This window comes from Mytilus californianus, unplaced genomic scaffold (genome assembly GCF_021869535.1).
Source record: "Mytilus californianus isolate M0D057914Y unplaced genomic scaffold, xbMytCali1.0.p SCAF_5, whole genome shotgun sequence".
NCBI classification, from domain to species: domain Eukaryota; kingdom Metazoa; phylum Mollusca; class Bivalvia; order Mytilida; family Mytilidae; genus Mytilus; species Mytilus californianus.
In genome coordinates this window covers 91,260,170-91,274,329 of record NW_026262701.1, presented here as the reverse complement: position 1 = coordinate 91,274,329, position 14,160 = coordinate 91,260,170, and the positions used below count along the sequence as shown (strand labels likewise).

General features: G+C 31.5%; 1 protein-coding gene across 2 annotated transcripts in view; it reads left to right on the top strand.

Moving 5' to 3' along the window:
* LOC127703253 (uncharacterized) overlaps positions 1 to 12,654 on the top strand; it is a 59,417-nt gene extending 46,763 nt beyond the window's left edge. The window contains exons 14-18 of one of the 2 annotated variants that reach the window (XM_052207766.1): positions 7,220 to 7,244; positions 8,829 to 8,899; positions 9,224 to 9,248; positions 9,657 to 9,727; positions 11,198 to 12,654. In XM_052207766.1, the coding sequence (XP_052063726.1) occupies positions 7,220 to 7,244; positions 8,829 to 8,899; positions 9,224 to 9,248; positions 9,657 to 9,727; positions 11,198 to 11,268 (263 nt within the window). In that variant the 3' untranslated portion in view covers positions 11,269 to 12,654. The remainder of the gene's footprint in view (positions 1 to 7,219; positions 7,245 to 8,828; positions 8,900 to 9,223; positions 9,249 to 9,656; positions 9,728 to 11,197) is intronic. The other variant, XM_052207767.1, reaches the window with a different exon arrangement.
* The last annotated feature ends 1,506 nt before the right edge of the window (positions 12,655 to 14,160 follow it).

The following is a 14,160-nucleotide window of genomic DNA, read 5'->3' as shown; positions in this document are numbered from 1 at the left end:
AAACATATATACATATCTACTTCAAAAGATAACATTAAGGGATGTATGTGGGTGGGAATTTTTAACAAATTGTTTGATAAGAATCACAAGTGAACACGTCAAATGCTGATGACAAAAGAAAGTGACCTCAACGCACTTACATGTAAACTCGTGCTGACCCCGCAAGATCATTGACCAATAAGAAAGATGTAATCCAATCATGCACTGGTCATAAGTGAAATTTATCTGCACGTGCAAACATGTTATCTAATTTCAACAATTTATTGTTTGAATAAGTAGGACACTCTGATCCTTTGACCAGACTAGAGACATCATAAATTTACAGTATAAATAGCTCACTCTTTATTTAAGTCTTAGTAATAAACAATTAAAACAGAATTATCTTCTCTGCAAAAAAATACATTTTGCAAATAAAACATTTGACATAAAAGTTCATATTTAATATGAAATAATAATACATAATTAATACGAAATTACATCAACAAATATCATATCAATTGAATAAATGACAAAGAATAGCAAAGGTGGGGAGAAAAATCTGACACAAATCCGCTCTTAAGCTGAAAGAGTGGATCCCAAATCCACTCTTAGACTGAAAGAGTGGATCCCCTACCCGAGGACTCTGGCGACGTGAATACAATTTATATATAACTTGAAAAATTTACAAGCATGACATTCACATACATGTACACCAAAAAATAACATTTATTTTGGTAAAACGTTTCCACATTGAGCAGAAATATTAAAAGTTCATATGATCATATACCAAGATATTACTTTTAAATTATCTCTTACTGATAAAAATGATTAAAGGTTATTCCGGTTAGGACCACAGCAATAAAATTACAATATAACCGTCGTTAAGTATATGTTTCAGAATTCATATTTCGTCTGACGTCTAGACATTATAATAATAGTATCCCCTAAATATTTTAGTACGGACAATTAGAACATTAATTAACCGAAAATTTATCTTTAATCTTAGATCTTCAAACAAAATAGAAGTACATTTTTACGAAGCCCTGGATCCTTTCTAAATACGACGTTTTATATCTGACTATTTCTATATGGGATCATGAGCAACTGATTCTCATAAACGTTTTGGCAGGCAATACTGACCCAAAGCAGAAGCATAGCATTTTTTTTTTTTTACTTAAGATCATATACTAGTAAACATTTTGTCAGGCAATGCTGACCAAAAACAGGACAGTTGTAATTATATGAAATAAAGTTCATAAAACGTTTTGGCAGGCAATGCTGACCCAAAACAAGACAGTTGTAATTGTATGCAATAAAGATCATAAAACGTTTTGGCAGGCAATGCTGAGCCACAACAAGATAGCTGTAAATGTATGAAATAAAGACCATAATCGTTTTGTCAGGCAATACTGACCGGAAACAGCTGAAGCATAAAGTTCTGTTACTAACTTAATTCTTTTTAGCTGTAAAAAACCATAAACGCATTTGACTTCAATCCTTGAATCACGGATAGGACAATTCCATCCATGAACTGCAGCAGAAGTCTTTGTTTTCTCCTTCTTTTAAAACTAAGTGCTGTATAGTTACGAGAGTCCAAGACAAATAACGACATAGCCAACTTTAAAGAGATGGTGGAATAATAGCAATTAGTGCTTTGGACTTTCATTGGAACTAGGGTCCAGTTGTGTATCCAAATGCTGATCGAAGTCGTATTTTGTAAATTTGAATTTATAAAACAGTCAAAGTAGGCTTTGGTAAGTCAAGGATTCTTGTTGATATGACTCGCACGTCTGGATCAAAATTCTAATCTCGAAATTAGGTATGTGTCATTAAATAATGTCAGTGAAACAGCAACCCATCAACATTCGTATGTTTGTATTATCGGAACTATTGCATACCGCTGATATATGAAAGTATATGTAAGTTGTTGATATCACGCTTTATTGCACATTTCCTTCAATGGTAAAAAGTTCTTTCGTAGATCAATACCAGACTCAGCGCTCTTTGTCCATAGTTAAAGCATGAAATAAACATAATTAGAATGTAAAAGATAGGAAAAACTTAAATTCTCATTAAAAAACAAACTTGATCTTACTCTAGGACCACAAACATAACGCATGTTAAGGAATATTATGCGATGATTTAATTATCATAGTTTCTTCTTCTTCAATAATCAACCATTAAACAGACATGATTTTTATATATTATGTATTAAATGAAGAGTATGAACTTTAAAATATTATCAATATGTCTTGTCCATTGTTATTTTTAATAATAAATCTAGTATAAAGTAAAAGCAAACGACCTTACAATGCATAAGTATTGGCATAAAAATTATCAATTACGTTCATCGCAACCCAAACTATATCATGTACATGAAGTTAATAAGAAAGTCCAAATAACTGTCCATTCCTGGGAAATAATGGAGCGGAGGCCCTTAGGGCCGACGCCCATTATTTCCCAGGAATGGACAGTTATTTGGACTTTCGCTAACTTAAAATACACCTTAGATATTAAAAACGAATCTTCAGATTATATTATTTTAAAGAATTTTATTCAATTTTGTAATGGTTTTCTTTTCATTTTTCCCCGTGTTGTACCCAAAAATCCGCAGGCAAAATTTATGATCAAGCTGACCAACTACTCACTTAATGAAGTATTTGTGAACAGTAGAATAATTACTATAAAAATATCTTGAATAAAGTTCATTCAGATTTATGTTTAAAGTCATTGGATACGCACGTCTTTCATGTAGTGGGATTTAAAAGGATATTTATTTGTGTCTTTAAGTGGTATTTCGGGAGAGTAAAAAAAAACTAGTATTTATGCATTTATGTTAATGGATTATATGTGTTTTTCGTTTGATAAATATTGGATGTACAATCGTCTGAGAAAAGTGAAATGGTACACTAGAATGAATTTCCAGGCATGTAACACTCTAGTATAGGTTATTTAACTAAAAACGGTGTGCTCGATTTAAACTCATATCGAAAACAAAATGTGATTCTATATGTCAAACCATTTTATTCGATGAAATAAAATGAATCGAGAAAACAGTATTTCATGTACAACACAACATTTTGTCGTTCCCTTTGCTAATTACAACGAACAAAACTTATATGCATTTTTTTCTAAATAGCAATACAAGCAAACTGAAAGTATGTTTCATTCTTCCCTATTATTAGAAGGGAAGCAAAAAAGTTTTAGAAACAAAAATCCGCATGATTAAAAACATTTCTTGATTCCGTTTTGTATGTATTTAACTTAAGTGGACAACAGTCTACCTTTTAATTCCATTTAAACATTTATTTCAAGATCAACGCCGTTTATTTGCACTGTCGATATAACTGTTATATTTGCCACTGGACATATAACAACATCGAATGAATTCGACTAACGTTACGCGTTTCTGTTGAAAATTGATTAAAAACCCCTCCCAATATTTAACACAAGCCTTATTCAAATGTTATCCATACCCCCCTCAAATTTTATTCATAAGTACTATATTAAATTATAACAACGAACAATCAAATAAAATACCGAATACGCCATTTTGACCATTTCAGTTTCTTGGACTTTTTATTCTATTAAACCACAATATTATTGTAGAAACAATCCGAGTAATTTTTGTGTTTTTAATCTATATATATATATAAATGCAACAAACGATTTTGGCTGTGCAAAATCAAAATATTTCAAGGAAATGATATCTTAAACGGTAAAACTAAAATAAAATCTTTATGTGAAATATATTTTCTCTTACTTTCATTATTGAATAATGTCAATGTGTTCAATATTACAATATAATTCACTGACTCACACACAGTTAACACATTTGATATTTTGTAGATGCACAGAAGAGGAATGAGACTCAATGGAAAATATTCGTGTTTACCCACTTGGATACTATCCATGACAAAAAATCAGCCAAGATTTGCATCGGAAAACAAATTTTGGATTATATTGTTGAATTTAAGTGAAAACGATACTACATTTTACAAGATGTAATTACGACTCGCTAATAAAAGCTGTTTGTTAATAATGATATATTTAGTGTTCATTGTATTACTACGATCCCAATTTTTAAAAATTCAGTATCAGTCGTTTTAGTAAGATTTCATCTTCATTCAATATCGCGTTTCGTCCTCTAGAATTATTCCCATGGGTGAACAATTTTTAAGAAAGTGCCCATGGGAATATCCAAAGGGCAAAACGTGCGGATGAATGAAGACGAACAATAGAAAATAACTCTCCATTCCTGAAAAATAATGGAGAGTTTGAACAAAAGATTTACGTCACAGGTGTATTTTAATTATACTAGTAAACATAATTATAATAAAATAATACATTAAAAACATGTATTATAAACTGACAAACATGTGAATCTAGCTACATGTCTCAAAATACTGGCAATTGATTACAAAAAAAATTTATTCCAAACCAATCACCATGACGAAATAATAAATAATAATTAAAAGTAGCATGAGTTTCATGACGAAGCATAAAACAATACAGAGATCATAGACCAAGCTACTACGACCTCTGCAAAAAAAAAAAGTAGCATGAGTTTCATGACGAAGCATAAAACAATACCCACTACATACTAACATATTTACAAAAACAAATACACAGAGGTCATAGACCAAGCTACTACGACCTCTGCAAAAGTAGCATGAGTTTCATGACGAAGCAAAAAACAATACCTACTACATAATAACATATTTGCAAAAGTAAATACACAGAGGTCATAGACCAAGCTACTAGACCTCTGCAAAAACAATACACAGAGGGCATAAGTACAAGCAACCTCGCTCTCTAAAATTAAAATATCGTCCACATTACCCAAACAGGCCAAGACAGGTAAATTGGTTCGTAATAAATAAGCATTGGGTTGCGATATAGGTAAGAGACATATCCTTTTTATACCGTTTACATTAAACAAACAAGGTACACCTGCATAAATTAAAATGCTAACAATTTTAGCGATTAGGCTAACTTGCAAAATCATAAGCTCCAAACAAACCACCGTGACGAGATTTACGAAAGAAGCATGAGTTTCGTGACATAGCATAAAACAATGAACACTAAATAAAACATAATTGCAAAAGGAAATACACAGAGGTCATAAGTACAAGCAACCAAGCTCTCTGCACCAATTGAAATATCGTCCACCTTACCCAAACAAGTAAGGCAAATGGGTTTGTAACCCAATAAATAATAGCATAGCCTTAAAACTTAAACTGTCTTGCTCTTTCATATGAGAGTGTTTAAATATATGGAATCTTGAATAATATCGTATAAAAGTGTGTAACTTTGCATTCTATCATGTATGGTATTATTATCGTTATGCAACAAATTATGTATTTGTAGTTAAATTTAAATGGACCATGTCTCCTACAGATACACAAGGCGGATATACGTTCTTCAAACATTAGGATGCTATTAAGGATTCAGTAACTTGTAAAATTACATCGGGTTAATCATCAGCTATCATTTTTTATAAGTATGGTAAATAATTACATTTTGATCGCAAATGCACAGTGTCGCCACCAACACCAAAATTAATTGATAAGAATCACAAGTTAACACATCAAATGCTGGTGATAAAAGGAAGTGACCTCAACGCACTTACACGTAAACTCGTGCTGACCCCGCAAGATCATTGACCAATAAGAAAGATGTAATCCAATCATGCACTGGTCATAAGTGAAATTTCTCTGCACGTGCAAACACGTTATCTAATTTCAACAATTTATTGTTTGATTAAGTAGGACACTCTGACCCTTTGACCAGACTAGAGACATCATAAATTTACAGTATAAATAGCTCACTCTTTATTTAAGTCTTAGTAATAAACAATTAAAACAGAATTATTTTCTCTGCGGTCTTAAATTATTTTATTTAGCTTAATTTTCAATTAGCAAATAAAATTGGTTTTCTTGTCTTGACGAAATATCTTGAAATAAATTTCTTCTGCCATAATTTCTCGAATTATAACCCAATATTATATATATAAGAGCACTCAATGTTGGGTGAATACGGGATACAGGAACATGGCTTTTCGTAATTTAATAGCCTTAACTTTATCATTCCATAGAATTTGACGGGACATGATTAATTATAAATATTGTCATTAGATATAAGAAGATGTGGTATGAGTGCCAATGAGACAACTCTCCATCCAAGTCACAATTTATAAAAGTAAACCATTATAGGTCAAAGTAAGGTCTTCAACACAGAGCCTTGGCTCACACCAAACAGCAAGCTATAAAGGGTCCCAAAAATAACTAGTGTAAAACCATTCAAACAGGAAAACCAACGGTCTAATCTATATAAAAAAAACGAGAAACGAGAACCCCCTATGAACCGAATCAACAAACAACAACCACTGAACATCAGGTTCTTGACTCTCTTTAACGGGCACCATCATGAATTATTGACTGTTTAGAAATATCTGTTTAACAAATGACAACAGATATATATTTCATCTGCTAAAGCTGTATCTCGCCCTCCTTTTCTCTTTATTGCATTATAGAAGGTAATGTATTACCGGATTTTTACTTATAATGAGGAACACAATTGGTGCCTAAAGATGAAAAGGAACTGTTTATCCCTACGAATAACACGCAGTTTCTCTCCTTCATTATCAAAGGATGGTACTTGAAAATGTAAATGCATGCCTTTACTGTCAGCTTTTTTTTGGTCGTTTTTGCTAGTAAACTAAATAGCTTTTATTATAAAAAATCTTAGTTATTGACTACGTACACGTTTGACTTTATAAAATTAAAAGTAAAGATAACATTCTATATTTCATATTTTATATTTTATATCTTACTTTCTCTTTTCCATAGTCTATTGATGTATGTTTTGTTGTTACAGTTCTACAAAACAGTATGATGCCCTTGGACCGAAAGACGTACCTCATGTTTATGACGAGTTGAAGAATGAAGGTGAGGTGAGGTGACTTTTGACGCTGACATTTCTGAAAATCATTCAAACAAATCATTTAATTTACTGTACTTATGTTAAATATTCCTTCATATTTCAAATGTATCCAATAAAATTGAGAATGGAACTATTGTCTGGGTAAATGAAAATATTTTGTCGCCTTTATCATTCAGAAATTCGATATGTCCATTTAAAACTCCATGGTCAACTGTCATAACTGATGATGTTTAACAACAAAATATAACTGCGTAGTATTGTTTTACACTACAATATTAATTTTGTATATTTACAGCACCACATGAAAACAGATCTGAAAGGTACTAAGATTTTATATGGTACTATTTTTTCAGTCATTTCAAAAAGAATTTATTTTGAGATTTATGTTTCACTTTCAAAAAAGATGCTTTCATTGTTTGCTTTTAATTATAAACATATTAAAAGTTACCTTCAAAAGTTTAGTCAGTTTTGAGAAAAACATATAATTCAACAAAATGAAATTATGCATATCTTAAATACATTATTTGGAATTTCTAACCAAAGAACTCGAAATTTACAGCAAAACTGGGAATTCTACATTTACCCTTACATTATTCACTAAAGAGAATACCCCTACATCATTTACGAAACAGATTTGAGTAAACCACAAATCCGTCCTTTTCTCTTTTGGTATTAACATAAAAAGGACAATGAAAATCTCCCGTCTGTAATTGGATATATTAACTTCACAAGTCATCCTTACAAAGAACGGTATATAGCAGCGCCTTCAAGATATTTGACTCAACACCATTCCAGAGTAAAAATATTGTGACGAGTTATATTCAACCAGTGGTTTCAATCGGAAGAACAGTCTTAAAAATCTAAAGACCTTTAGAAAATCTTCGATCACAAACTTTAAAAGTTTGCATTAATATCTAAACTTTTGACTTTTCTGCGCTTTACATTAATATTTCCTATGTTCAATTTAAAGATAGAATACATAGTTATATTGAACAGCTTTTAAAACAAAACAAAATAACTGTAGCTACAAATTTCTTGTTATAAATCACGAAAAAATTTATTTGTTAGGAACCACACAGGTTCCAAAAACAAACAAACCGAGGAGTATATCATCAAAATGCCTGACTTGTTGATCGACAAATTTATTTTCGTTTGGTAGATGTATATTTCAAAAGACAGTCGGTATTCCAATGGGTACTAATTGTACACCCCTACTGACCGACTTGGTTTTTCACTAATATTAAGCAGTTTTCATACAAAATATTTAAAACTACAAAAAGAAAAAGAAAAACGTCTTGCAAAATACTTTAATGTCACTTTCAGATATATTGATGATATCCTATCACACAATAACCACATTTTAGTGACGGCTTGCATTTCATAGATCCCAGTGAATTTGAGATTAAGGATTCTATCGAAACAACCAGGTCTGCTTCATATTTTGATCATGTTCTCGATAATAAGATAGATGAACGACTTCAAACTAGATTCTATGTCAAACGTGGTTATTTCCACTTTCTAATTGTCAACTTTTGTTTCACAGCAATTACATCATCTCTGCCCAGTCGTATTGCGTTTACATATTCCAATTGATACGTTACGCTAATGCATCTCCAGACTATAGGGACTTTATTAGCAGGAATGAGTTATTAGTAAAAGCGACAAAGATCGGCACTGCATAAGTTTTACGGTCACAACCAAGAAACGATTGAACGAAACGTCATGTCTGTGTCTCATCTCACCAGAGACATGTGTTTGCAGTCTTAGATCTTTAAATAGCACAATAGTCGTCTGGTCTGTAATTTTACCGATTGTGTCCTATTCCTGGTTTCCCCCATTATTTCCCCTCTTAATCTATTTATGGGATTTGAACATCGGTAAACAACTATTGCCTTAATTTACAGCTCTGGAAAGCATTATGAAGAACTTGGTCAAAAAGACGAAGCTAGTGTTTATGACGATTTAAACAACGAAGGTAAGACGATTTTCATGTACATCTTAATTATATAGCTTAAGTCAGTAAGACTTAAACTTACCCTACTGATGCAACAAAATGAAACGGGGACGTTTTTACATAGTTTTGAAATTATAATTTTGCAAAGGAAAAATGATGCAAAACAAAGGCAAAAAAAAAAAAAGAAAGAAATTGGTCTTAGCTTGTCTTGTATAACATACTATCTAATTGTTATTGAATGTTATCGAAGTTTTATAAAGCACTTAAAACAGGGAAATGCTTGTCCGATATTAGTTGTTTTTCCAGTGAATTTTTGTACTTTATTTTTAATTTTATTCATTACAGCTTGCGAAGAAAACACAGCTAATAGGTACTATTTTTAATTCATTATTAATCGTGGTTCTGCAAAATACCATTCAGTTCATATGAAAAAAATCAATGTTGCTTTCTATGGTTAAAATTTCAAAACAGAAATTTCTTTTCCTCGATTAACTGAAATATATTTAATCTCTATCAAATGAAAAGTTGGATTCAATTAATTAAACAAGTATAGTGTGATTATATAATTTGGCTATTTGTTTTAGGTATTTTTGTCATATAGCTCTTCAACTGTTTCGGTACTTATACATCCCTCGGATTTCAAATGTTTGGCATTGAGCGTTCCTGATGAAGGTAAATCCAGAAAAGCGCTTCGGACGCATGAAATTATTAAACGTGTTGTTTTCAATTTTTTTATACCTTATTTCAATGTAAACATATCTTAATTTCACATTTTTAGCTCGACAAAACATTATGAGGAACTTGGTGTGAAAAACAACCCAACTGTTTATGATGATTTAATAAATGCGGGTGAGTCTACTATGATATAGTTTTATATTTCTAAAACCCATATGTATCTCATAGGTGCTAAAGAAATACACATAAGCAAAAGATTAAACGGGCATTGGCTACGAGATATAAAAAAAAATAGAATATATTTTTTTGTTTTGTTTAATCATTAATGGAAGTGAAAAAGTGAAATAATAATTCGCTTTAAGCAGCCGGTTTTGTTCAATTTTGTCAAAAAAGCTAAGGCTCATCGCTAATGAATTATTCACTTGCAAGTGAATAATTCCACCTCATAGAATCCATATACATGTGACCTTCAATTTAACCCCTAGAGATGCGTTACGCATAAAATAGGCGTGTTCAGCTATTAAAAGAAAAAAGAATGTCAACATTGAAAGTGAAACAAGGGTAAGCTATTTGGTTGACTGATTCGATCAATAAAAACTCATTCCTATACAGGTAAAAGCGATAATTAACATATTTTTTAACCTATAATTTGAAATCAAACAGACCTAGAAAAATCCAATTGCACGTGTTCGCTATCTATCTAGATCTATATTTATTTTTATGTCGGGTTATATGACCATTGGCATTCTTCGGAGGTCACCTCGATTGTTATTTAGATGGCGTCTAGACTAAAATACACACGAAATGCTGATACATATTATCGATTCCATGGATCATGAATTGTTTATTTTAAACTTTTAAAATATGGAAATGCGTTTTAGTATGTTATAAATCAAATATGAGAATTTGAGTCAAATCGGTGAACATGAATTTAACAGCTAATGCCCCTTTAAAAAAATAATGTAATTAATTGAACGTACTGTGTAAAAAGTTAAAGAAAGACGTTTATATTTGACAATTTTATATTAATGACATTTAAGTCATTCTGCAATTTAATAAAGAGACTTTATGAAGTGCAAGAATTCATTTAAAATGTTTATTCGGATTGCAATTTAAGAAGATTTATTTTTTAATCACAAGAATTAAATCATGCTTTGCAAATCATTTTTATTATTTTGTTTATTATTTCGAACCTTTTCAATAGCGCTGCTAGTGGGTTATTTTTCCAAGAGGGTATCATTATCTCAGAAATTAGTGCGTGGCTACTGAAATGATTTATGCCATACCTTTCATCAATTGTCCGTTCATAAATTTGTAATCATTAGAAAACTACAGATCCAACTCCCTCCGGCAAAGTTGGTCACAGTGCAAGTCATGTTTCCGTTGATATGTCAACTGATCGAGTTCGAAACCTGCAGAGAGAATGCTATACATTTTCAAACGCTGATGCAGATCTCTTGCATCATCACCCATCAGCAAAATATACATTTTGTTTTCGGTATATCATATTGGTTGATTTACACAAAACAAGGTCGACCAGACTCGTCTGTGTAATGTTGATGGCGAATAAATCATTCTTTTAAAATTGACTTAATATTTCGCAAAGAAAGTTTAGGAATGTGAATGATATTTTATCTATTTCAGACGCTGAAAATAAAGTGTATGAGAATGACAATTTTCAAACGCCTCAAAATATTGGACGCAATAAAAACTGATTTACTGAATATTATCTTCAGATGATAATAGAATGCTGACAATTATATAATGGAATCTACTGTCAATTGACGGCCAGCTATTGGATTTGTATCATATGACATGAACATCCGTCACTGATGTCAGATGAAATGAACAACACAACTACATTGACAAAGCCTTGAACAAAACATCTAATATGGCAAGAACACAAAAACTTCTACGCTATACCTGGTATTTTTTTCAGACTACGCAATGATATTTGATGAAAATTTCACAATTGAAAAACCTGCTGAAGAAAATTTAGGTAAATTGCTCTGAGTGTGTCTGAACAGACAATACACACAACCAGTGCCATTTAATAAGGCTATATCACCATACTTTTCATTTTTCATATGAATCGAAAATTGTAAATATAGAATTTTGGGAATGAAATTTTCATATTAACGGTTACTGAACTTATAAAAAGCGAACTTTTTTTTCAAATAAATTGCTTGGAGATAGAAATTGTTGAATTAATAGTTGGAAAATTCCTATTCTTGGAAATTAATTAGCAAACTAGGCACTTCATATTTTGTAGAAAATAATTTAGCTGTTTGTTTCGGATATTTGTAATAAAGTAAGCAAAGAAGATAATAGGATAGTATCAAATATTTGCATTATAATTCTTACGGTTGTCCTTCTTTCCACAATGCAATATTTTCAAAATGTTTTTGGCAGCATAATAACTGACAAAAATTTAACGACTGGATTTCCTCTGATTTAACAGTTCCATATAATCCAGCATAAACATGTTTGTCATGCGTTAGTATGCATTACATGCATTTGCATCATATCGATGTCGAAAATTAAAGACCGAGGTAGCTGTTTCCAGCAGTATTTGAATAGTGAATTTGATAACTTTTACAATTTTTCCAGGTGCCAGGTACCTGATTGGAAGGGGACGAGGAGAGGGTCTACGGTGTTTGATTAAAAAACTTTTCAACCAATTGATAAATGTTTAATATTTTATGAAACTTCTCAGCAGTTGGTCTAAGTTTTTCTTTCAAAAAGAGAGCTAGGGGTATTGGAAAATTTTCGAAATATTTTTCTGTCTTATTGGGAGGACTAAAAAAAGAGTAAATTACTATAAGAACCCTTTTTTAAGACCTTATTTTTAAATATCACGATAAGCAACACAAGTCCTTTAAACTATAATTAAACTGATTGGTATATAGAGCAATATAGGAGAAAAAAAGTGAACTTTGTAGACAATAAAAGTCTCTGACATTTTGAAATTATGACTAAAGATTCTACGTTACCATAATAAATTGGTAGCGAACCAAAAAATCAATTTTGTTTCTTTGAAGTTATACATTTGTCTATCATGTATATATTTCTAGTGAATAAATAAATTTATCGATAACAAATACTTCAATTACTGATATTTCATAACACAATGTATGCATGACTTGAACAGGTTCTTTCGATATTGCATTCAGTACACTTTAAAGGCAGGTAATTGAATTCCTTGTATTAGAATAAAAACCCGTTCAGATAGAAAATGTACCAAAGTCAAAAGATAGGCCACACAAACCACAAATCGAGGAAAAAAGAAAACACCATTGCAACATGAAAAAAAAACTAGACAAACTAAAATTTAATACTACAATAAAGAAAACGGAAGATTGAGCACCACGAACCTAGCAAAAAAGAGGTAAGGGGTGGGGGAGTTCAAATGCTCCTGGAGGGTCAGCAGTTGCTGTTTCACTAGTCTGATCCGTCGTGATTATCTTGTAAAAATCGTTAAATCACCAAAATATGTGATAGGGCATTATACAGTGGCATATCGGTATAAGTATCTTATTTAACAACAAGACATTACCAAATTTAACAACATTTTCTAATTCTTATAAACGACTGAATGTATAAAGTTCTGAATGGACAAAATTTCAATGTACTTTCTTGGGAGGTATACGACCGTATTTATGAGACTAACACGTGGCTTGTCAGATAATTGGTGTTGATCCGAATCTGGCCAGAATTTGAACGTTGTTCGTTAAAACTGCGTCTTGATACTCAGTAATCTATGCACTAAATATCCTTGGTTGGTAAGATAAGATGATGACTGCTGTTGGATAATCTGACAGTTCCCATTATAATCCTTTTCTTGCATATATGCTTTGAAAACCTTCTATGTACTTGATTTTTGTTACCGCTGCAACTATTATACCCTCAAGACAGTTTTTCAATATTAAAATGAAAATAAATGGCAAAATGTTTATTGCATGTATTCGATGTGACTTTTTATCTAGAAACTAGAAAACTGTTTACAACTTTTTCACAAAAACTGGTATTTTACTACTGAATAATGCACGAAAAAACGTTTTCTAAACCCCTATCCTCTTGATTCACATTTTACCATTTTACAGACAAAGTTGACCCTAGATTATTTGGCTGTTTCTTTTAATGTCCATTTTGTTAACATAGCTCTACGCGTATTCATTATAAATACATGGTCTTTCAATTTTTGGGGTTTGAGTGTTACTGATAATGTTCAATCCAGAAATGCACTTCTGACGCTCAAAATTCATAATGTTTTATTTTCATTTTCATCTTCATGAAGAAATATTTCACCTTCATAGTGGATATACCATGTCTTTCCTATGATGTTTTTCTCGATAACGAATTGCTAATTACAAGGTAGTTATTAAACCGAGAGCTCAATTGTAATGTCGATGTCATAGATATAAGACGATGTGGTATGAGTGCCAATGAGACAACTCTCCATCCAAGTCACAATTTGTAAAGGTAAACCATTATAGGTCAAAGTACGGCCTTCAACACGGAGCCTTGGCTCGCACCAAACAGCAAGCTATAAAGGGTCCCAAAAATAACTAGTGTAAAACCATTCAAACAGGAAAACCAACGGTCTA